General features: G+C 39.3%; 2 protein-coding genes across 7 annotated transcripts in view; one reads left to right on the forward strand and one right to left on the reverse strand.

Annotated features, from left to right (window-relative positions):
* Nucleotides 1-655: 655 nt before the first annotated feature.
* On the forward strand, nucleotides 656-15,074 carry LOC126376989 (N-alpha-acetyltransferase 35, NatC auxiliary subunit). Of its 4 annotated transcripts, none has more exons than XM_050024577.1 (14): nucleotides 656-752; nucleotides 2,502-2,584; nucleotides 3,125-3,276; nucleotides 4,031-4,254; nucleotides 5,285-5,465; nucleotides 5,835-6,024; nucleotides 6,313-6,494; nucleotides 7,376-7,618; nucleotides 8,303-8,443; nucleotides 10,425-10,588; nucleotides 12,039-12,234; nucleotides 12,871-13,028; nucleotides 14,062-14,155; nucleotides 14,675-15,074. In XM_050024577.1, exons 2-14 carry the CDS (start codon nucleotides 2,506-2,508, stop codon nucleotides 14,813-14,815), a joined length of 2,145 nt encoding a protein of 714 aa, XP_049880534.1. In that variant the 5' UTR covers nucleotides 656-752; nucleotides 2,502-2,505; the 3' UTR covers nucleotides 14,816-15,074. The 4 variants fall into 4 exon arrangements, with proteins under 4 accessions (XP_049880534.1, XP_049880542.1, XP_049880516.1 ...); XM_050024585.1 differs by having other exon boundaries at nucleotides 666-752; nucleotides 2,426-2,584; XM_050024559.1 differs by having other exon boundaries at nucleotides 672-833.
* A 3,181-nt stretch (nucleotides 15,075-18,255) lies between these two features.
* LOC126377409 (uncharacterized) overlaps nucleotides 18,256-22,585 on the reverse strand; it is a 347,616-nt gene continuing 343,286 nt past the window's right edge. For 2 of the 3 annotated variants that reach the window (XM_050025164.1, XM_050025155.1), the window contains exons 2-4: nucleotides 20,444-20,681; nucleotides 19,574-19,712; nucleotides 18,256-18,427 (exon numbers count right to left, since the gene is read on the reverse strand). In XM_050025164.1, coding sequence (XP_049881121.1) covers nucleotides 18,333-18,427; nucleotides 19,574-19,712; nucleotides 20,444-20,671 — 462 coding nt within the window. In that variant the 5' untranslated portion in view covers nucleotides 20,672-20,681 and the 3' untranslated portion in view covers nucleotides 18,256-18,332. Of the gene's footprint in view, nucleotides 18,428-19,573; nucleotides 19,713-20,443; nucleotides 20,682-21,588; nucleotides 21,962-22,585 lie in introns of those variants that run through there. The other variant, XM_050025147.1, reaches the window with a different exon arrangement.

Below are 22,585 nucleotides of genomic sequence, written 5' to 3' on the forward strand. Positions count from 1 at the left end.
AATAAACAAGTATTGTTATGCATAGTTTTTTATTGTATGTACACTTACCACTTATTTGACAAAATTTTTAAACTAATGCTACTCTAGACATCTATATTATTGTTTTGTTGTTGAATTTTGGGGAAAAAAGCATCATAGAAGCATAGAAAAAAGTGAGCAACATTAATTTCCATTTTTTTTTTTTTTGGTTTGGTTTTCCCCGAAGGGTAAGGCAAAGGGAACTATGCCCATACAGCCATGTCTGACGTATTTTTTTTTCTTGATGATTAATGAAATGGTGAAAGGTGATGAATGATGATGATGAAACCTAAGCCCCCACCCTCGGAGTAGACTCCTACTCCGAACCCCAAACGAATTAACTCAAAAGTCCGCATAAACTTTTGAGCTATGAAGCGGCTTCCTAGCACGAAGCGAAAATAGGCAGATACACTTTGTTTATTGAATACTCCAATGTAATAACACTCGCGAATGTCTTCCGACTAACTTAATGCGATCATTAACCACAAAACACCACTTCGTATTAATTATTTAGATTATTCAATGAAGAAAGCAACTGTCCCGTTCCCGTTTCCCGCTAAAAAGCCTCCATTAATTTCCAGTTCCTGGCTGTATAGCAAAGGGAGTATGTGCCAATGTGTAGATTAAAAAAGTATGTAAAAAATCTGACAGTTGTAGATAGAGTGAATTTTTGTTCGGGTTTCACAAAAAGGCGAATTTTAGTTTTGTTTCTATAGATTCACCTAAAACAAATGGTAATTTAACTTTTCTATATCTTAAGTTCCCAAGTCCGCTTTTCTAATGGGTGATAATTACAGTTATTATGACGGTGACGGGTTAGTAGTAGATGTGCCTCTTTGTAGCTTGTTTTACCTATAACGTATAATGATTGTGGTTTTTAATGTTGAATCTACATATTGTGTACGAAAATGAATATTTCACATTAATAATTCGCTTTTGGTGTTGACATTTTCACATAACCTCTTCCAAGTTGATCAACAATAACCTACACCACACAGCATAGAATACTATCTATATTTTACTGTAAATACACTAAATCATTACCTACACCTTTGTAGTACTATAATTTATGAAGAATACATTCTATAGTGTTAAACATAATGTGATTAGATTGACAATCTCATATCTGTAAGCAACACAAAAACCAAGTCAATTTAAGCCATGCAATATTATAACAAGTTCTACTTTGAAATGTCAAATAGGATAGTTACAAAACACCTTCAGCTCTAAATAAATATATTACTTTTGACCAGAACTAACATACTGTGTGTTGCAATCGCTATGATTTTCGTTCAAGACAGTAAGGTACTTGACAGATTTTTTTCTTGCACTTGCATAAACTTGCATAATCTGCAAACTGCTTTTCAATGTCCCATGCTGGAGAAATTAATGGTTGCAGTCAGTGGTGGGTCAATACTCCATCCTAATCTAATTAAATGGTATTTCTATGTAGTTTGTATGGTACTAGTACAGTTTTATGACATAGTGTTTGTATATTGCAGATGGCTGTATGTATTTAATTTTCCAATTTGTGTCTCTTTTGAAACAATACTGATAATTAGGTACTTACAAAATTTTCTATACTTTGTGGGTAACCATTTTGTTGGATCATTAATGTTGTCTTTTTTAAATATGTTTATTTTTCCCGTTTCTTAAATTTTATATTTATTATTTCTTGAATATGTTTGTGTGGTGTTGTATAATATATTATGTATTATAATATTAACATATTTAAGTGCTTAATTTTTTTATGGTTGGATTGAGACAATTAAATTACAATCTTATTATTCCCGATGTTGAGAATGAAAGGGTTCTATAATGATTACTTTTTTATCAATCTACTTACTTCTAACCTAACTTCTAAAATACTTTTGAAGTTTGATCATATTTCTAACTGTGTATTTAAAAGGTAGGTTTAACCTCGTAAAAAGGCCACATCGAAGCAATTCATCTAACAAAGCAATATTTAAATTTGACATTTGCACATATAAAAGGGAGTGTGCAATCCAAACAAATATCAAATAGCAATATTGCTTTCCTAGGTGAATTGCTTTAATGTGGCCTTTTTAACCCCCTGGTTTTCCAGAAACAATAGTTAAACAATAGAATTTGGATTTAAAAAGGACATTGGGTCTTATAACCTTAAGCTGTTACAGTGTAAGAGGGTAAATGTACCTATATTTATTTGTACAGAGGTGCTCAAATTATTGTGAATGTAATTGTTCATTCTGTCTGGCAAAAAAAGCTTTTTAGTTTAATAACTCTAAAATAGTGTCATCCTTTACTTTGTCCCATATGACAGTTACTGAGATTGGTAATCCACTCCACAACCTACACAATAGAAGACCCTTTCAGCTCTCTTTCTGTTTCGGCTTTGACGTTCAGTGAAAGTGAAAGATAGTGTTAGTTTCAGAACTATGAACCTAAGCTATGTATACTTCAACATGGCAGAATCTGTATAATTTGATGACATTTTAACACAGGGCCATGGATTCATTAGCGGCTTCACCTGAGGTCACTTACAATTGGGTTGACATAACGTCAGACTTCTTCAAACACATCCAAGGTAAGCTATATACATTACACATTATGATGTTGCATGACCTGGCATAACAGCACACTCCATTATATTTTTGGTGACAGAAACTTATAGAAGTGCTGGGGGGTTAAGAAGGCCACATCGAAGCAATTCATCTTAAAAAGCATTATTGCTATTTGAAATTTGTTTGTGTTGCGCACTTACTTTTATATGCGCAAATGTCAAATTGTAATGTTGCTTTTTAGATGAATTGCTCTGATGTGGCCTTTTTAACCCTGCTGATGTTATTAGGCGATTTTAAGAACTTACTTCAGCATAGTATGTAGGTTCTTGATCTTAAGGCATCCAGCAAATTTCGCTCTTAAAAATATTTCAATAGAATGGAACACAATTTTGCCTTAATATAATGTTTCTATTCATGCAATAATCAAGTAGTTCACCTCTAGTTGAAATTTTCAAAGAACCTTTAAAGGTTGATCTTTAAAAAGTCCTATACAAGTTTACTAATTAACTTGATTTAAGAATAAAAAACATAATGTTTGTAACAATAAATTTCACATATTTCAGATCTTCGCTTGGGTGAGTTGTTACATGATGGCCACCTATTTGGCTTATTTGAGGCCATGTCGGCCATCGAGATGATGGATCCGAAGATGGATGCAGGGATGCTGTGTAATCGTGGCAGTCCCAAGCCACTTAACTTCCAACAGGCTGTTGCAGTAAGTTCTTACAATATTTGGACATTTTGTCAGAAGTTTTTATGCTCTTCTGAAATTAAAGTAGTCTCTCAGCTTAGTTCTTTCTTTCACAGTTTTATAGTGAAACTACTGCTTACTGTACTAAGCATGTAGTCGTCACATGAGCCATGTCAGCTTATGGCTGCTCAATAATAACCCTGATACCAGGGTTGCCGAGGTTGGTCGAGAACCTCACAACTTACATGATAGAAGAGATACCTATATTTTTATATTTATCAAGATATATATAATTGGGTTGTGTACTTGTGTACTAGGTTCAAGATAAATTATGAAATTCTGATTACTAAATAAAGACAGATCTAAAACCAACGAAAGACAACTGATTTATGAATTTTAATCAAGAAAAACGTAATAATTCCGATATTTTATCACGTTTTCCTATGACGTCACTGTGTGGTTTTTCACACAAATTCCATAGTAATTTCGTGTTTTGACGTTTAGTAAAAAGTAACTCATTTGACTAGTTGGAAACTAGCGTATTAGGTGAGGATTAACAACAACAACAGCAACTGTATGGACAGGATTTGGGATATGAATGAGATATCAAGGGGGAGCTTTTCTCCAAACAGTGGATCCTTATTTCAAAAAATAAATAGGTTTTATAGGTTGTATATCAATGTGAAAATGGCCAATTTTTTAAATCTCGTATCTATTATGACCCATGTTTCTGCCCACACAAGACAACAAGCCTAAAGTTGGTGTTATTTTTTTTCAGGCAGGCAAACTGAAAATAAATGACCTGGAGCCGAGCGAGCTGATAGGCATCATAGATGCAACCATGGCGTGCATCGTATCCTGGCTAGAAGGTCACTCGCTAGCTCAGACAGTCTTCACAAACCTGTATCTGCATCAGCCTCACTCCGTCAACAATAAGACATTGAAAGCATACTGCATTGCAGTGTATAAACTTCTGGATTGTATTAGAGATTGTATTAACAAGTAAGTTATTGGTAAATGTTACTTATATATCACTACCGTAGATACAGCGCTTGATACAAAAATGCGGCGAAAACTTGGCACTTGTTTAGCTATACATTCGTACACAGCGGTATATACATTCAATAAAATCGTGTCAAATTAAGAAAGTACGCATAGTCTTATTACGTATATTAGCGCGTAATGCGGTCCGGTTATACTGCGTCTCGGATTGACCGGGAGTACTTGTTTTAGTGTATTTTAGACTAAAATAATAATTTTGGTGGATGTTACTGCGAAAATTAAAATGATTATACTATGATAACATGCACATTGTCATAACTTATTAGAAATATGATGTTCCATCCTTCTGTTTTCGCTCTGAGCTTCTATTTTTGTAAGTTTTTACCACGCACTTCCCCGTGTTGCCAGTTCGGCGCCTAATCGCGCACTGAGGTAAAGACTGTCAACGTCGCTATATTAACAGTAACTTTGCGTCCAACTTTTTGAGCGCTGATGTCTATGTCCTGTCTACGGTCTGTGTCCTGTCGTGCGGATGCGTATTTAGAACCCCAGATCTGCAGTAGCAGCAGTATCTGTGAGGCAGATCTGTACCCAAAAAAATTGTTGAAGAGTTTTTAGCATTATTATACCACAGAATAAATAAGGTTTATTTAAGATTATTTTATTTGCCTTGACTATATCGAAACTGTGTAATTGGCGTAATTTAGTAGGTTTATTAACTAGGTAAGCATATCCCATTCTTAATCCTGTCATATTACTGTGTCAAGTTACGTGAAATACTTATTTCTTTTTAATAAGGAACATTTTCTTCTCAATAGGGTATTAGACTGGATAAGATAAATTATAAAACGCTAATCTAGAAATAGAAGCCAGTCTAAGAAGACGAAAAATCAATTGATGACGTCACGTGACAGTATTTCCATACAAACTCCAAAAATCTTTCGTTATGACGTTTCGGAAAACGTATCTCATTTGACTAGGTTGTCAAATAGCCTATTTGTCATCATTATCATTTACTTCTTTTTTATAGGGCCCAGGTATTTGAAGAAGAGGATTTCCAACCAATGGGGTATGGTTATCGTCTGGGCTCGAACCCGCAGTCAGGAAACAACTACGGCGCGAGCCTTGAAGTCAGCGAGCAGAAGTGTATCGCATTGCTTAGGGAGCAGGAGGAAGAACTCAACAAGAAGGTCCGCAGTTCTGATGATGAGGTATGTTAGTTCCATTTGTACACCTTTACGATACCTGTGTACTGTCCGAAGACCGAAGTTTGGTGGTTTTATAATTTTGTACCAAACCAAACCCCATTTTATTGGGAAGAGAATGGATGATTTGGATTTCCATGTTGGTATTCTAACTTCTTTGTGAGTTTATTTATAATGATGCTAAAATAAGTTATAGTGGAAAAAATTGAGTATGTACTACTAAATTATCTTTATACCAGCAAGTTAGTTGTTATAACCCACGTTGGCAATTAATCTGTGGATAAATTAATAATAGGCCAAAAGGCTACTACTCCAGAGCCGTAAATTAAAAAAAATGTCCTATTGATACATTTAAAACATATTTAAAAATTTCAGGCCAACAACCTCTGGGCAGGCCTGCAGGCCCGGATCAGGTTTACCAGAATGTTCTACCAAGCTCTCCTGCTGATCACCAAGCGAGACTCCCAGTCCGGGGCTGACTGCGTGGCTCTGCTCAACGGATGCTCTGAGATGATGAAGGTCATCATCAAGACATCCGGGAAAGGAACGCAACCTGTGGAGAATTGTGAGTGTCTATTCTGTGCATTATTTAGGATATTTATTGCTTTTAAAACTAGAGGGAATATTTGAATTTCTTGGCATTTGGCAATCTAAACCCTGGCCTAGTTTTACGTGCGTTTTTTCGAGGTAAAATAAGTAATTGCTTTTGGATTTCGTTATTTTGTGCTAATCTAGCAATATTTAAGATTCTTATATAGCAATTTTTTCACTGTTCGAACTCATGACTATACAAGAGTTACATTACTACATAACTACATCCATGAATAAAAAGTAAAACCTCTGTCTTCTCCAGCGGATTCCCCAAACCCAATGGGGTTCGAGCCGATGATCAACCAGCGGTTACTCCCGCCGACGTTCCCTCGTTACACTCGTATCAAGCCGCGGGCCGAGGCGCTGCAGTACTTCGACGAGCTGGTGGCCAGGCTGCGCCACGCGTGGAAGATCACCTCTTGCACCAACTTCCATACTGCGCTGGTACGTTGTTACTGTCATCATCATCATCAAATAACAACAGTTCCTTCGGTACACTCACATCAAGCCACGTGCTAAGACGCTGGAGTCTCTGCGAGCTAGTGGCCAAGCAGCCTTATGCACCAACTACGCTGGTCCGTATAACCTGTATGATTTCGCTGGTATTTGCTGATTCCACTATGCAACCTTTTTGTTACCAGCGCATACTATAAAATATATCCTTGAATTTCTATCCTACTATCTACCTACACGTTTGGGTTTGAATTTTTCGATCAATTTGTCAAAATAACATGACATAGTATCACGACTGTATTCGCGAAGGGGTCGGCAGAAGTGTATAGTATATACACTCACTGGCTACCATCTATGTTAAGTCCCGTGCAATAGGGGGCGAGTCTATTGCCATTGTGATTTTTTTAATTCTTGTTTTCATCATCATTAATTTAAGAGCCTCTCCCTCTTGCCTTCCACCCCAATGTTTCAGTGTTTTTGTCAGTATATCTAAAAGGAGAAACTGTCTGACTGACATATCAACGCACAGCCTAAACGGCTAAACGTAGGCATTTGAAATTTGGAACGGACGTAGTCGAACGGGAATTAGCGGGAAAATCCTTTTGTATGAAAAATCTAAACCGCTTAAGTTAGACGCTTGAAATTTGGCATGCAGGTACCTTAGTTAATTTAAAACTTAGTTACAACAGGATATTGCAAAATTCCCATGGAAACGGGAGTTAACGGGAGAAAACATTTTGTATGAAAAAATCAAAACTGCTAAATAAGTTAGTTGTTTGAAATTTGATATGCACTCTCACACATACAAAGATCTCTCTTTTATAATACGAAGTCGCGGGCAAAAGCTAGTCAAATATGTTTACTGATTACAGGACTTCTTCATGGAGTTCAGTCGCCAGCGCGCGTGCATCCTGTCCCGCTCGGCGCTCCAACTGCTGTACCTCAGCCCGTCTCCAGCGACTACAGCGTCTATGGCCCAGAGCGCCATGAACGGCCCAGTGGGCGCGCCTCGGCCCCACCACGCCTTCGTCGAGATCTTACGAGACTCGGTCAAGAGCTTCGTCAACCCACCTGCCCTGATGCCCACCTATCGGGGAGTGAGTCCGATGATACATGTAGGCACATCTCGATTAGGATATACAGATTTTTAATTACGCGACAATACGCGAATTGAAGTCTCGTAGTATCTGAAATAGTTCAGTCACTCTATCAGTCACAGACGGTGATGATGCTCAAATATTTTATTTTAAGATGCGAGAGAGTATTATAGTGTCTTCTCTAACTCACTCTCAATGCGTGTTAAAAAAACTAGGAAGTGAATAGAGATAATAGTTGTGTACTATTGGGTCGTGTACTAAATTCAAGATAAATTCTGATTACTAATTAAAGACAAATCTATAACGAAAAACGTTTTCTTTTAACTTATTTATGGATTTTAATCAAGAAAAACCATTTTATCATGTTTTTCTGTCACAGTGAGGATTTACATACAAATTCCAAAGTAATTTCGTGTTTTGACGTTTATTAAAAAATAACTGATTTGACTAGTTGGAAACTATTGTGTAATATACAAGAGCGAGAGAGAAGGATTTGAAGCTTTCTTTCCCTTCCGAGAGTGTACTATAGCAGTCTCGCTTTTCTTAAGATTAAATAATCAGTATTTCACCGTCTCTCTCTAAAGTCTATTAAGTCACATCCCCACCCCACTGAGAATACTCTGAACGTAACAATGAATCGCGTAGTCGCGTAATACATACCTACATACGTGCGTGGCGTGACGTGTGCTCTGTACTGCGCAGGCGCGGGAGTTTGTCGAGAACTTTCTGGCGAGGTGTGTGCGGCCCTTCGCTGTGCTGCTTCAAGTGTGCGGACACAACCGCGCGCGGCAACGAGACAAGCTCGCTTTACTGTTGGACGAGTTCGCCGCTTTGCAAGAAGAGGTATGGCGACTTTTTGTTTTGTAGTTGTTTCTTTACCTATTCAAAAATCTGAATCATTTACTCAACGTAATTATCATGAATAAACTTGTTTCATCATCATCAATTTAAGAGCCAACGCTCTTGTCGGTGTAGCATTTAAAATACTCTCCATGCTACTTTTTTAGGGAAAAATTAGGGCAGTGGTTTCCCTCTTGCCGTCCGCCCCGCAGTACTCTGTTTGACGCGAGTAGGATAGCGCCCAGAATAGTCTCCAACCAGGTATACTACATCGGAGGCTACCTGAAATAGTTGATAACAAATTGTCGGTTATATTTCACTATAAACACATTGAATACCTAAGATATTAAATAGATGTCTCGTAGGGTTCTTCTTATCAATAGAAATGGATACGACAAATAATAATAATGAATATGGTTGGATGGTTAGCAAGTAACCAACCCAGTTCGATTGTTCTAAACCAAATCATAGCAAGCCACATTTGGTTAATTTTACAGGACAAGCCGAAATGTCTTTTTGCTGTCTAGTATATTACTTTGTCACAGAAACAAAACCAAAACGTAGTATAACCACGTAACACCCTTGTCCCTTACCACGCCCCAAACACGTTTTACGTAGTCATCATCATCAATTTAAGAGCCACGCTCTTGTCGGTGCAGCATTTTCCTTGCTACTTTTTAGGGAAAAATAGGGCAGTGGTTTCCCTCTTGCTTTCCGCCCCGCAGTACTCTGTCTGACGCAAGTGGTATGGCGCCCAGAGTAGTCTATTACAAAGCCGTACTAGGACTCCTGTCCTCCGCCACTGAAACTATTCAGTACTAACTGACAGTTACTGCTGCCCTCCGTCATGTTCCAGGTTACAGTCTCTGTGACTTGCCCCTATATATTTTTATATTAAGTAAAATGTATCATAATATAAGACACGACGAATTTATTAAAAACATCATAGAAGGGAAGCTACAAGGAAAGAGAGGAAGGGGAAGAGCTTACATGGAACAGATTAAAGAAAAGGTTAACGTCGTGTCTTATAGGGAAGTCAAGGAATTTGCCTTTGATAGACTGGAAAATGCTACACCGACAAGAGCGTGGCTCTTAAATTGATGATGATGAGTTTCCCTCTTGCCTTCCGCCCCGCAGTACTCTGTCTCACGCGAGTAGGATGGCGCCCAGAGTATTCTGTTTTAAAGCCGTACTAGGACTCCTGTCCTTCACCGTACTGAGAGTTACTGCTGCTACTGTCACTGTCATATTCCAGGTTATAGTCCATGTGATATATTTTTATATTCAGTAAAATGTATCATGTACATGGGACTTAACCGTAGCTGGCGAGGAGTGAGTGTTTAAATAATACACCTCTGCCTACCTCTTTGGGGATAGACGTGATGAGATGTTTATGTATAACGTCATGGAATAAGGGATAAATACTACGTATAGAACAGCAACTCTCCGTTCCTCACCAGCGGCTGAGCTAGGTTTACCTCACCCCTCGAACACAGTTTAGTCTTCAATCTTAGGCGCCCCAATGTTAAGCCTACACAGTGCAAGAAAAAAATATTACCCAATAAAAATTAAGCTCGCTCAATCTTTTGTTCAATCATTGGGCAATGTTTCAATACTATCCCTACATAAACAGCCTATATACGTCCCACTGCTGGGCACAGGCCTCCCCTCAATCAACCGGAGGGGGTATGGAGCATACTCCACCACGCTGCTCCAATGCGGGTTGGTGGAGGTGTTTTTACGGCTAATAGCCGGGACCAACGGCTTAACGTGCCCTCCGTTCTACGTGCTCCGAAATACTATCCCTAAACGTTCAATAATATTGTGCATGCAGATATATTGTGCAATATTATTGTGGGTGTATGGGGCGCCTGGCGTCAGACATCACACACACAGGTGCGCGTGTACGATAGCGTCAATGTGCAGTGTCTGTGTAAAACGAGGTATTTTGTATAAAGTGTCCGGGTGTGATAACGTTATCCAGGCGGAGAGCGTAGACGCAGTAGTGAGCGGCGCGGCGGGCACGGCGGCGCGAGCCTGCTTCGGCACCTGGATCTTGTACCACGTGCTGCGGGTCATGATCGCTTACCTGCTGTCCGGGCTCGAGCTCGAGCTGTACAGCGTGCACGAGTACCATTACATATTCTGGTAAGCTTCCTTATCTTTTTTTAATACATTTATAATAGTATATAATAGTAAAAATAGTCTCCGTGGTCTAGTGGTTAGAGCGTTAGTCTGACAGCCTCCGTGGTCTAGTGGTTAGAGCGTTAGGCTCACGATCTGGAGGTCCGGGTTCGATTCCCGATGGGGACATTGTCGAAATCACTTTATGAGACTTGTCCTTTGTTTGGTAAGGACTTTCAAGGCTTGAATCACCCGATTGTCCGAAAAAGTAAGATGATTCCGTGCTTCGGAGGGCACGTTAAGCCGTTGGTCCCGGCTATTAGCCGTAAAAACACTTCCACCAACCCGCAGTGGAGCATTTGGTGGAGTATGCTCCATACCCCCTCCGGTTGATTGAGGGGAGGCCTGTGCCCAGCAGTGGGACGTATATAGGCAGTTTATGAGTAAAAATAGTATTGTATATTGCATATTTTGGCCACATACGGTCACGAGTACTCATATGTATATACTTTGCAACCATGTCACATTACTTTTTTGACAATTTAAACCGTAAGCCTCATTAAATGTCAAATATTTAAGTGCGACAGGGTCCTAAAGTGGGTACATGATATTGCTCATGATTGTACATAGACAAAGCAAAGAAAGAAATTATGGAAGGGAAAATAGATGGGAAACGGGGAAGGGGAAGAAGGAAGATAAACTGGCTGGATAATATAAAAAAATGGACTGACAATAGGCACACAGCCGCGCTCTCCAGGCTGGCCTAGAATAGGGAAAACTTTGCGGTGGTGGGCATGGAAGTTTTAGAAGAAGAAGACATACTATTTAATACTCCAAACACCCTCGGGCAGAGTCCAGTGAAGCCTGTGCCTGGCGCTGGGACGCACACAGGCTGTTGTCTACGTTGTAATATATCTCAACAAAAGAATTTACGTGTAAAATTATGCCAAGACGAGTTTATATCGATTGCAATGTCAAAAGTTATCAGATCTCATTTAGAGCAAAGCTTCTAACTTTACACACCCTAATTATATAAACACTATGTTCACAAACTCTATGTTAGGATAAATATGGGGCACTCTCCACGGCATAGCGTCTGTCCATTCGAACCATACTACGGAAAACTACGGGTTTACTATTGCGACGTATTAAAACACATAAAAACGGGTTCTTACCGCGTTTAAAGCAGGGATATGAGACGAACATTTCGATATCAAATACATAAACAAGCGAAAAAGAAAGAAGGTAGACAGATATGTCTGCCCGTAGAAAATTATGGATCTACCTACTCCACTCCAATCTCATCAGTCATCCCGTGATCATGGCACTTGCAACAGTGTCGACATATCGGGAGTCTTATATCCCTGCTTTAAACGCGGTAAGAACCCGTTATTATTTGTTTCTAATTATGATAATAACCGCGTAAACTTGAAATAATTACGACGTATTCTTTATTATATATTTTTTTGTCTAGGTATTTGTACGAGTTCTTATATGGCTGGCTGGTGTCAGCTCTGGGTCGCGCGGAAGGCTTGGCGGGCGAGGGCGCCAAGCGAGGCGACGCCAAACGCAGCGGCTCGGCGAGGAAGCAGAAGAAACGCACGCGACCTTACGCGCGCGAGGGGTTACTATGTCAAGTCATGCAGAATATGTGCGGCGGGTACTATAAGGTACGCCGAAAACCCTATTTCTATCGTCAAAGACCTATTTCTATTATATTTTAAACCTGTGTATTTTTTTATTGTTATTTTATTTTGGACAACAGCCAGTGTATAATACAGCATTTATGTGTTATATAGTGATAAGTGAATACAAAGAGTGCCCACAATTATTTAAATAATATAGATTTGTTCGACAATTTACTACACACCTCTGCCTCCCGCTCGGGGAGACAGCCCTATACCATGTTATATCATTCGTTCGGCTTACGCGCTCCGAGTACAGCAACGAACGAAGCTGGCGGCACAAGTCCGTTATTGCAGTAAAATTAAACCTTGATTTATTATAATATATGAGGTAGGTACCTGTGCATGCGTCAAGCGAAGGACTAACGTACCCCACCACTCCATCCGCCGTAATAACAGCAGGAATGCAATAAATATATATGGAAGTAGGGTTCTTACTGTTTAGCTTTGCAAAACATAACATAAGCTCACGTTGCAGCGGCGTTATAAGTTATATACTACCCACATATATATCAATTTAGTAATCAAAATTTCGTAATTTATCTTTGAGCTAGGAAACTATCTAATTGATAGCTGTTGTTCCTTCGAACATTAAAAATAAATGTTTTGAAAATGTTACAGGCGCTAGTAGCGTTCAAGTTGCAAGGCAAGATCCGCACGCCTCAGTCTGAGTTCGACAACGAGGCTGTACGGTACAAGCACCGGTTCGGGCCGCTCTCCGTGCTCACCCCGCCGCAGGTTCACTACCACGAGTTCTGCGAGATGACGCAGCCGTTGCAGTGAGTGTAATGCTAATGATAATATCTTTGATATCCTTTCGGTCCAAATCGTCTACTTCCCAAAAGGACCACTGTCCCAAATCGTCTACTTCCCAAAAGGACCACTGTCCCAAATCGTCTACTTCCCGAAAGGACCACTGTCCCAAATCGTCTACTTCCCAAAAGGACCACTTTCCCAAATCGTCTATTTCCCAAAAGGACCACTGTCCCAAATCGTCTACTTCCCAAAAGGACCACTGTCCCAAATCGTCTACTTCCCAAAAGGACCACTGTCCCAAATCGTCTACTTCCCAAAAGGACCACTGTCCCAAATCGTCTACTTCCCAAAAGGACCACTGTCCCAAAATGTCTACTTCCTAAATCGACTACTTGATATATCACGGTTAGTCTTCTTCATCTTATCGTGTGGATTGTGATGTGGAATATCAGCCTCATCAACCCTGGTGTCAGGGTTACTATTGAGCCGCCAAAGACCCCTGACATGGCTCATGTAACGACTAATTACAACAGTAAGTAGTAACCGGGACCAACGGCTTAACGTGCCTTCCGAAGCACGGATCATCTTACTTTCGGACAATCTGGTGATCAGCCAGTAATGTCCTAACCAAACTAGGGACCACAAAGTGATTTTTGTGTTATGTCCCCACCGGGAATCGAACCCGGGACCTCCGGATAGTGAGCCTAATATTCAACCACTGGACCACGGAGGAAGGTATGCTCAATGCTATGAAAAGCCGTCATTCCTAGCCGTTTGATGACGTAAGTGTTACCATTAACTTGGTATCTCCAACATTCCAAGGACAAAAAGGAGGAAAATTAAGTGAATTACTGGCTAATGTATTTATATTACTTGTCACATATATGAAAACCATTAAAACTGTAAGTAAATCTTTTTCTAAAAGTTCAAAATTGCCTTGCATAGAAAATTCAAAACGTTGATCGTGGGTAATTTATTTTTTACAAAATGGCAACGGAGGGTGGGATGACGTCAGCTGGGCTAATCTGGGCTAAATTAATATGTGTTTTGTTACAGGGATGAAAATCCGGTAATACTGTACCTGGGCGGCTGCAAGCACTTCCAGCAGGCGCGGTCACTCTTGGAGACGGTCACCACTCCTGACCAAGAGGTAAGATTTTTTTTGAGAAAGGCGATGATGAGGTAATTGACTTGTGCTATTTTTTGCCTCCCTTTTACCCTTTCTCCTCTGTCTTGTGGGACATGTTAAGTTGGAAGGCATTTGCCTCGTCTGACCGTCGTCGTAAAGGTCTGCCTTCACGTGAATGATTGTCGATGAGTGCTCGATGTTTGTTGTATCAATCAATCAATATTTCTTTATTGCACACCAGCTGTTTACCTTCGTCTTCGTTAGTGAAACCCTACTATTAAAACTATATACGAACTTTGCCACCCATTTTCACCCTCTTAGGGTTTGAATTTTGCAAAATCCCGTCTTAGTGAGCACCTATATTCCAAAAGAAGCACCCGTGCAAAATTTTAGACTCCTGGCACTTGTAGTTTCTGAGATTTCGATAAGAGTGAGTCAGTCAGTGACTGACTCTTCTTTTTTATACATATAGATTATTATAGATATAAGCTACAGGACATCTAGGGTGTATGTTTGTTTAAAATAAAATACTTGTTACAGGTAACAGATCTCCTTAAAGTAGCCAAAACAAATTTCGTAGTTTTGAAGTTGCTAGCGGGAGGACACAAGAGGGACTCGACGGTGCCACCAGAATTTGACTTTTCTGTACATAGACATTTTCCTATCATAAAACTAGTGTAAACATAAGTATAGCTATGAGGTTTATCATTTATCCGAAATTAATTTCGCTCAGACTGAACATGTGACAATCAGGAATGTAAAGAATTTAGCGCCAAATATTTAAGTAGCTCTATTCGAATATTAATCGTGAATTCGGTTGTAAATAGTCATTAATTATGTACATCGCATCAAAATGTCTTAAAGCAACATCGTTGTATGTGGAGCTGTTTTAAAATGTATCTATATGAATTATGAAGTGCAATAAATGAATTGAAAATCATTTCAATGTATTGTTATTTTTTCAAAGAAAAGGCAAATCAAAATATACCAGAAAAAAATAAAAATTTTGCTGAATCGCCCGCGATTTTCAATGTGATATTATGTCTAGAAAGTGATTATATTCGTTTTGATTTCTAGGATACCTCTAGAGGAAGCCAGATTCCTGGATAAGGGGTGTAGAATTATATACTAGTGTCTTAGAATAAATAGTAATACCATGGCATAAGTAAACCAGGTATGCTCAATCCTATGAAAAGTCGCCATTACTAGCCGTCTGATTACGTAAGTGTTACCACTGTTATACCACGTTATACCATTAATTGGTATCTCCAACATTCCAAGGACGTAAATTTTGTTGAAAATTAAGGTAATTACTGACTAATGTATTCAAATACTATTACTTGTCACATATACATACACTTCTCATCAAAAAAATCGAAACACTTCCGTTTTCATTGTTTCTGTCCGAATTTAACACAAAAAAGAATTCATACGATGAAAGAAAATACATAAATGTATAGCTGGCAGTTTGGCCATTACAGTGATAAGCGAACTAAATTCAAAATTAGAATTTCATTTGTTTATCTTATAAACGAAATGAATCACTGTTTTGAGACAAATGTGTGTTTAGGGTTGGAGTACATTTAGCGTTTAAAAACTAAAAATTGGCGCCTATCCTTAAACTTTTTGTTTTTTATTTCAATACTGTGACTTTGGGACGTCTGAAAAAAGGTTTTTTTCTAAAACGTATGGATACTTCGCCCACAGAAGCCGCCCAAGTTGTGGCATTGCTGGATTCTGGCCTTAGTCAGCGTGTTGTGGCTGCAAGACTGCATCTAAGCCTGTCATCTGTTCATAGAGTCTATAAACGTTATCGGGAGACTGGTTTGTTCACGCGCCGTTCAGGATCTGGCAGGAATCGGGTCACTTCTGAGCGAGATGATCGATTTATTGTAACAACTTCTTTAAGAAATCGACGCCTTAACGCTTTTCAACTGCAGCAGCGGCTTCGTGTTGTACGAAGGGTGGCTGTAAGTGACTCTACAATTAGAAGAAGGTTGAAGGATCGTGGACTGGTACCGCATAAGCCAGCAAATGGGCCGAAATTAACTGCAGACCATCGAAGAGCGCGCCTTAACTTTGCACGTGAGCACCTAAATTGGTCATACCTACAGTGGAGCAAAGTTCTCTTTTCTGATGAGTGTAAAATTATGCTGTATGGTAACGACGGAAGGAACAAGGTCTACAGAAGAGACGGAGAACGCTATGCACAATGCTGCATTGAAGAAAAGGTCAGCTATGGTGGCGGTTCGTGGACGGTTTGGGGAGGAATCAGCGCCGACGGTAAGACAGAGCTTGCTTTCGTGTCTGGGCCACGTCTGCCTGCACTAAACTGTCATCGGTACGTCGAAGAGTGTCTCGAGCCTCATGTGATGCCCTATGCATATTTTATTGGCAACGGCTTCATATTCATGCACGACAATGCTAGGGCTCACACTGCGGGCGTCGTACGAGATTATCTTAACGAAGTCGATATCTCTATTATGGAATGGCCAGCAAGAAGCCCGGACATGAATCCCATTGAACATCTGTGGGATGAATTAAAGAGACGAATTCGAGCAAGAGATCCTGCCCCAGAAACACTTAGCCAGCTGCAAGATGCAATCCAAGAGGAATGGGACAATATACCACAGCATGTGATCGTGACTCTCATCCGATCGATGAAGAACCGTATGGAAGCAGTAATTAGAGCTCGGGGAGGGAATACAAGTTATTAAATAAACGTTTTTTAGCTTTTTTTTTTCATTTACGTGTGTTGTTTTATCCATTTCCTTTATACTCCATACGGAATAAAAATGACTCATTTAACAAAATACGAAACCTATGAAAAATTCATTTAAATTTAGAACATTAACATTAAGATTTGATAAGCTCATATTACTCACTATTAAACGACATTTAACATTTATTCCTAAATGTACACATTTTTCTGATAATCCTGACAAAACGTAAACTTGCAAGGTGTTTCGATTTTTTTGATGAGAAGTGTATATATAAATTATTAAAACTGTAAGTATTTTTTTTACTTAAAGTTTAAAATTGCCTTGCAAAGTAAATTAAAAACATTGGTCGTGGGTAATTTATTTTTTACGAAATGGCAACGTAGGGTAGGATGACGTCAGATGGGCTAACCTTGGAATGTTAGCTGTCACCTTTGAGCATACCTGGTTTTCTTAAACCATGAATAATACAACGTATAGAACGATAACTGCATCAATTCGTATCGGGCGCTGACTTCACCCTCTCTGCGGGCTTAGCACCGTAAGCGCGCGACTCTTTCTCGCCTCGACATACGTCACCCGTCACTCTCTCACAGTACTGTACAGAAAGAGACAGACGATCTCTGTCGCGGCGAGAAAGAGTCGCGTGCTTACGGTGCTAAGCCCGCTGGGTCTTACTCGAGTCTTAAACAGTCATAAGCTGCTGAGGAAAGTGCCTGGAGTGTCTCACTGGAATTTACGTGTTAGTGCCACACGATTAGAATTTTATTTGTGTATGGCGTATCCGGGATGTACTAGTGTGCCCATATAACAGAGATAATTAGGTCGATTTAATACAGGGTGTTAGTGATATCGTAACGAATACTAAGGGGGTTGATTCAGACCATGATTCTGAGTATCAAGGGGAATTTTCCGTCGCAAAATTCATTTTTTTTTTTAGTTTTTTTTTAATTATTTTCAATTCTATTCATTTGCGATTGAAAATTCCACTTGATATTAACTCAGAATAATAAGCTGAATCATCTCTCTCAGTATTCGTTACGAAGTCACTTACACCCCTTACCAGTACATACAGGTAAGTATGGGTATTAGTGACACCGTAACGCATACTGAGGGGGATGATTCAGACCGTGATTCTGAGTTGATATTAAGTGGAATTTCCTGTCGGAAAATTTATGAAAATTTTTGTTTTTTTAAATTCTAATTTTTCGTCCTATACTTTTGCGACGGAAAAATCCACTTGTTATCAACTCAGAATCATGGCCTGGATCATCCTTCAAAGTTTTCGTTACGATGTCACTAACACCCAGTATTTACAGTGGAAATAAATAACATACCAAATAACAAGATATATTTATTCGTTACATTACATAAATAAATAATTCATTTTTAATATTTGAGTTATGACTAGACAAACAGTAACATAGTGAATACTCGTTCAGTAATATAGTATATGTTTAGTTTCTTCTTTCACTTGTTTATTCATCTTCTGCATCGCTGTCGGCGTCGGATACGTCTGTGACGCAGTCGTGCTCTATAGTCTTCACTTTCAAGAAATCCGTGGTCTGTGGTCCTGGACATTACAAAAATACACATAAATGTTAGTAGAAAAATGTGCACTTTCCTTTTCGGCGGATAAGAAAATGACGGGTATAACTTAAAATAAAATTAGAGGTGTCTGCAGGAATCGAGGCTATTTAACATAGATTTTTTATTAGTCGAGTCTAACCGACATACACACGTATCACGTAATTATTTATATAATTAGTTTTGAATCTACCTGATAAGTAGGCAGTTTTTTTATATATTACTTATTATATCTACAAATTACAGTAATTACGTTGCGTCTAACAAGATGCATGTAGGTATAATAATTATGTGTTGGCATCATATACCTTATCTATTTTAAGAACTAAACAAAATTTTAATAATATCTATTCCGTATTTTCGCGTGCTTGCTTTTTGTATGCAGATACTGAATTCGTTGCAATCAGATCTTTTCAGTTACAACTTAGAATATTTCAAGATAAACACCTACCGTTTATCTATTATCGATTTAAGATAAAAAGCCGATTTTAAACCAAAATAAAATCAAGGTTGATGAGGTCGCAAGTAAATAGTAGCCGGGACCAACGACTTATTGTTTCTTCTGAACTACAGAATCACGCTCTCTGATCATTTTTTACTCCCTCGCGATACGGCAATCGTGCGGCGCCTATTAGGTATATCGAGGGTTTCAACCAATAGCTGAACGACGTCTATCAACGTAGATAGCATTCGCTGCGCCTATTGGTCGAAACCGGCGCCGCGCGTTGCGGTTACCGTGCAGAGCCTGCTGATGAGAATATTTTTATTTATACCCTTGGTATAAGAAAACCAGGTATGCTCAAAACGGACAGCTAACATTTCAAGGTTAGCCCAACTGAAGTCATTCAAACTTCCGTTGCCATTTCGTCAAAAATAAATTACCCACGACCAATGTTTTTAATTTACTTTGCAAGCCAATTTTGAACTTTTCGTAAAAGATTTCCTTACAGTTTTAAAGTAATTAAATACATTAGTTGTTCACATAATTTTCAAAAATAAAATTTACGTCCTTGGAATGTTAGAGGTATCAATTTAATGGTAACACAGTGGTAACACTACGTCATCAAATGGCTAGCAATGGCGGCTTTGCATAGGACTGAGCATACCTGGTTTTCTTATACCATATTTATACCTTCAGTGTAAACGACATTCGCTCCGAAATCCTGTATGGGAGTGGGCGTGATGGGACGGTCTGCTCCCGCCGCTCCGTTTTCCTCGCCCCCCTCGTCGTCACTATCCACCATTATCTCCTCTTCTTCACATTCTTCTATCTGATGACAATATTATTTTTAGAACAAACTTCGCTAGTATACGCATGGATTTGTGACACTTAGTGCATAGCTGTTTTTTTCAGCTGTTTATCTGAGTTTAGGGAGTTGTACCCTAAAATGCACTATTCTGTAGTAGAGCAGGCTACTATTATTAGAATCATCATCACTAATATAAGAGCCACGCTCTTGTCGGTGTAGCATTCTCCATGCTACTTTAGGGAAAAATAGAGCAGTGGTTTCCGTCTTGCCTTCCGCCCCGCAGTACTCTGTATGACGCGAGTGGGATGGCGCCCAGAGTAGTCTATTTCAAAACCGTACTAGGACTATAATTACGGGTGATGCTTTAGAATTATCTTCGGATGATCTGAAGACTCCACTACGAAGTGTAGATGCAAGTTGTTTTGTAACGATCTTTGTCTTTGCCCTGCCTACCCCATAGGGATTACAGCCTTAAACTATGTTAACGCATTGCAGAATAGAACTTAGACAATGAAGTGAAGATCTGATACCAAAGCGTTACATTACAAGTAACACACCTTAATCTAATGATTGGATTAAGTTTGTTAGCGTCATAGAATAAGGAATGGTAGCGTGTAGGTTGCCTACATAGGTATACATGGCCAATAAAAAATTGTCGATGTTTTTAACAACTGATAAGTAGTTTACGAAAGTCACATTTAAACATAACATAGAGATACAAAAAAAGTATAGTAAGGTTATCGAAAGGTTACCTGGACAACTTGTATATCAAAGCTCTGTTGTTTCTTCCTGAACTCAAGCAGGGTTGAGGTTGCGGGGGAGTCTGTTGAGTTGGACGCCCGTCTGAAGCAGCCTGGCGAGGGCGTTCCTTGGCTGGGCCCCCCCTCGTTGACTTGGTACCCCACTTCTAGATTTAGAGGTAGATTCGGGTTGCCAGACGAACGTCTGCGGCGTAGCTGACATTCCGGTTCTTCCGCCATGGTGATAGTTCTGTCGGGATATTGATGTTAATTTAAAACGCATTCTGGAAACTTTACGAGTAGTAATCAGGTACCGGAATGCATATTTTGCGCCTGCATTTACCGCAATACTTCCACGGTAACACTTATTTAGTTTGTATATTGGACTGTAAAAAGAAGCCGTGGTAGCCCAGTTGGTAGAACGCTTGTCTCTCACTTTGGGGTCGCAGGTTCGAATCCAGCACAGGCCTACACCAATGATTGTCGAATTTGACTTCGAATTCATGTTTGGATCATGTATTCGATTTTCACGTGCTCAGCGGCGAAGAAAAATATCAGCAGCAGTCGCTTCTGTAAAAAACCTGACCTGTCAAATCTTCAGGTCAGATAGGTGGACCCTGTGAAAAACGGGATAATTCTAAGGGGGATGTGATATTGGACTGTAATTTTTTAGTCATCACATTTGAATCGGGCTAGCCAGAGCCAACATAACTGTCATACGTTCCATTGCACGCTGCTCCATTGCGCCCATAGCTGTGTAAAATTATTTCTTTTAAATGATGGAGACAAGGAGTCAACTTTTACGTTTGTCCGGGATAATGCAGCTGAACCTTACCTATTGTAAGTTTTATCTTTACTCACCATCCAGAAGAGAAGAAATAACTTATTTTATACCTAACTATCTCTCTCTATCTCTATATCACTAGCGATCTACCCGTAAATGAGTTCATTTCCACCCCCTTTCCATCCCCTTAAGGGATGATTTGTATGTTTTTCTGGGTCACAATAATCTATCGTCATACTAAATTTCATTAAAATCGGTTAAGCGGTTTAAGCGCGAAAATGTAACATAGACAGACAGAGTTACTTTATAATCTGTAATATATATGAGTGGATATATTTTTTTCCTTACAAATACACAATACGTTTTTACTTACCAGTTTCGTTCCAAACTTCAATTGTTGGGTCTGCACTGCTTGAGTGTAAGGTTTAATTGAATTAGAAACCACTTGGCGAACTGATATTGTCTTCGTTACTGTCACTGGAGGCACCTTGACGGTCACTGGTGCGTGGGCTACTAAGTAGACGACCACCACGTTGCAGAGCGAAGCCCTATGACACTAATCTGCTGGGTTTTGTTTCAGGGGTTGCCGAACGTTTTTTATAATACTTTCATTTTAAAATAAGTATAACAAATCCGTGATAACCCTGTTCGAAAAATGAATTCCAGCTTGGGCTTAAACTTCCGAATTCGACTTTATGAGTTTGAATTCATTTTTGGATCGTAGACAATTGATATCACGTGGTTTCCTGCATATGACTTAAACATAGCTGGCATAGCTGTCGGGAGTGGGAGTATATACTTACTACACGCCTGGTTATTTAAAAATTGTCTTATTAGTTAGGTATTTTTTGTATGTAGTAACGTGCATACAGTAAGTCAAACAGTGTATTGCGGGGCAGAAGGCAAGAGGGAAAACACTGCCCTATTTTTCTTCCCTAAAAAGTATCTACACAATGCGTGGCTTGGCTTAAATTAGTGATGATGACGTGCATACATTTATGTTCTTATGTAACATATCTATGTTAACCAGCAAAGATAATATAGGTAGTAGTATATAGGGAGATGATGATGATGATGCTCTGTCTTTCTACAGTTCAATGCGTCTAATGCGTCGTATTGCCACACCCCGGACACTTCATACAAACAACCTCGTTTTACACAGACACTACACATTGACATTATCTTACACACGCATCTGTGTGTGTGACGTCTGACAACATACGATTCAAGTCTACTATGTTCGAGGGGTGAGGTAAACCTAGGTCAGATGCTGGTGGGGAGCGGAGAGTTGCCATTTGTGTGTGTCTTTACCCGACTGCGGTGAATTAAAAATTAAGGTTATGTCTTTAATATCCATGTATGCGTGTATG

The sequence above is a fragment of the Pectinophora gossypiella genome, chromosome 2 (assembly GCF_024362695.1).
Source record: "Pectinophora gossypiella chromosome 2, ilPecGoss1.1, whole genome shotgun sequence".
NCBI classification, from domain to species: domain Eukaryota; kingdom Metazoa; phylum Arthropoda; class Insecta; order Lepidoptera; family Gelechiidae; genus Pectinophora; species Pectinophora gossypiella.

Bases quoted from the DNA above. Each gene is read 5' to 3' on its own strand.
- LOC126376989 (XM_050024559.1), top strand. From the start codon at position 799: ATGGGTGATAATTACAGTTATTATGACGGTGACGG. The intron at 834-2,501 runs GTTAGTAGTAGA...ATTTTAACACAG, and splicing joins AGTTATTATGACGGTGACGG to GGCCATGGATTCATTAGCGG. The intron at 7,619-8,302 runs GTAGGCACATCT...TGTACTGCGCAG, and splicing joins GAGTGAGTCCGATGATACAT to GCGCGGGAGTTTGTCGAGAA.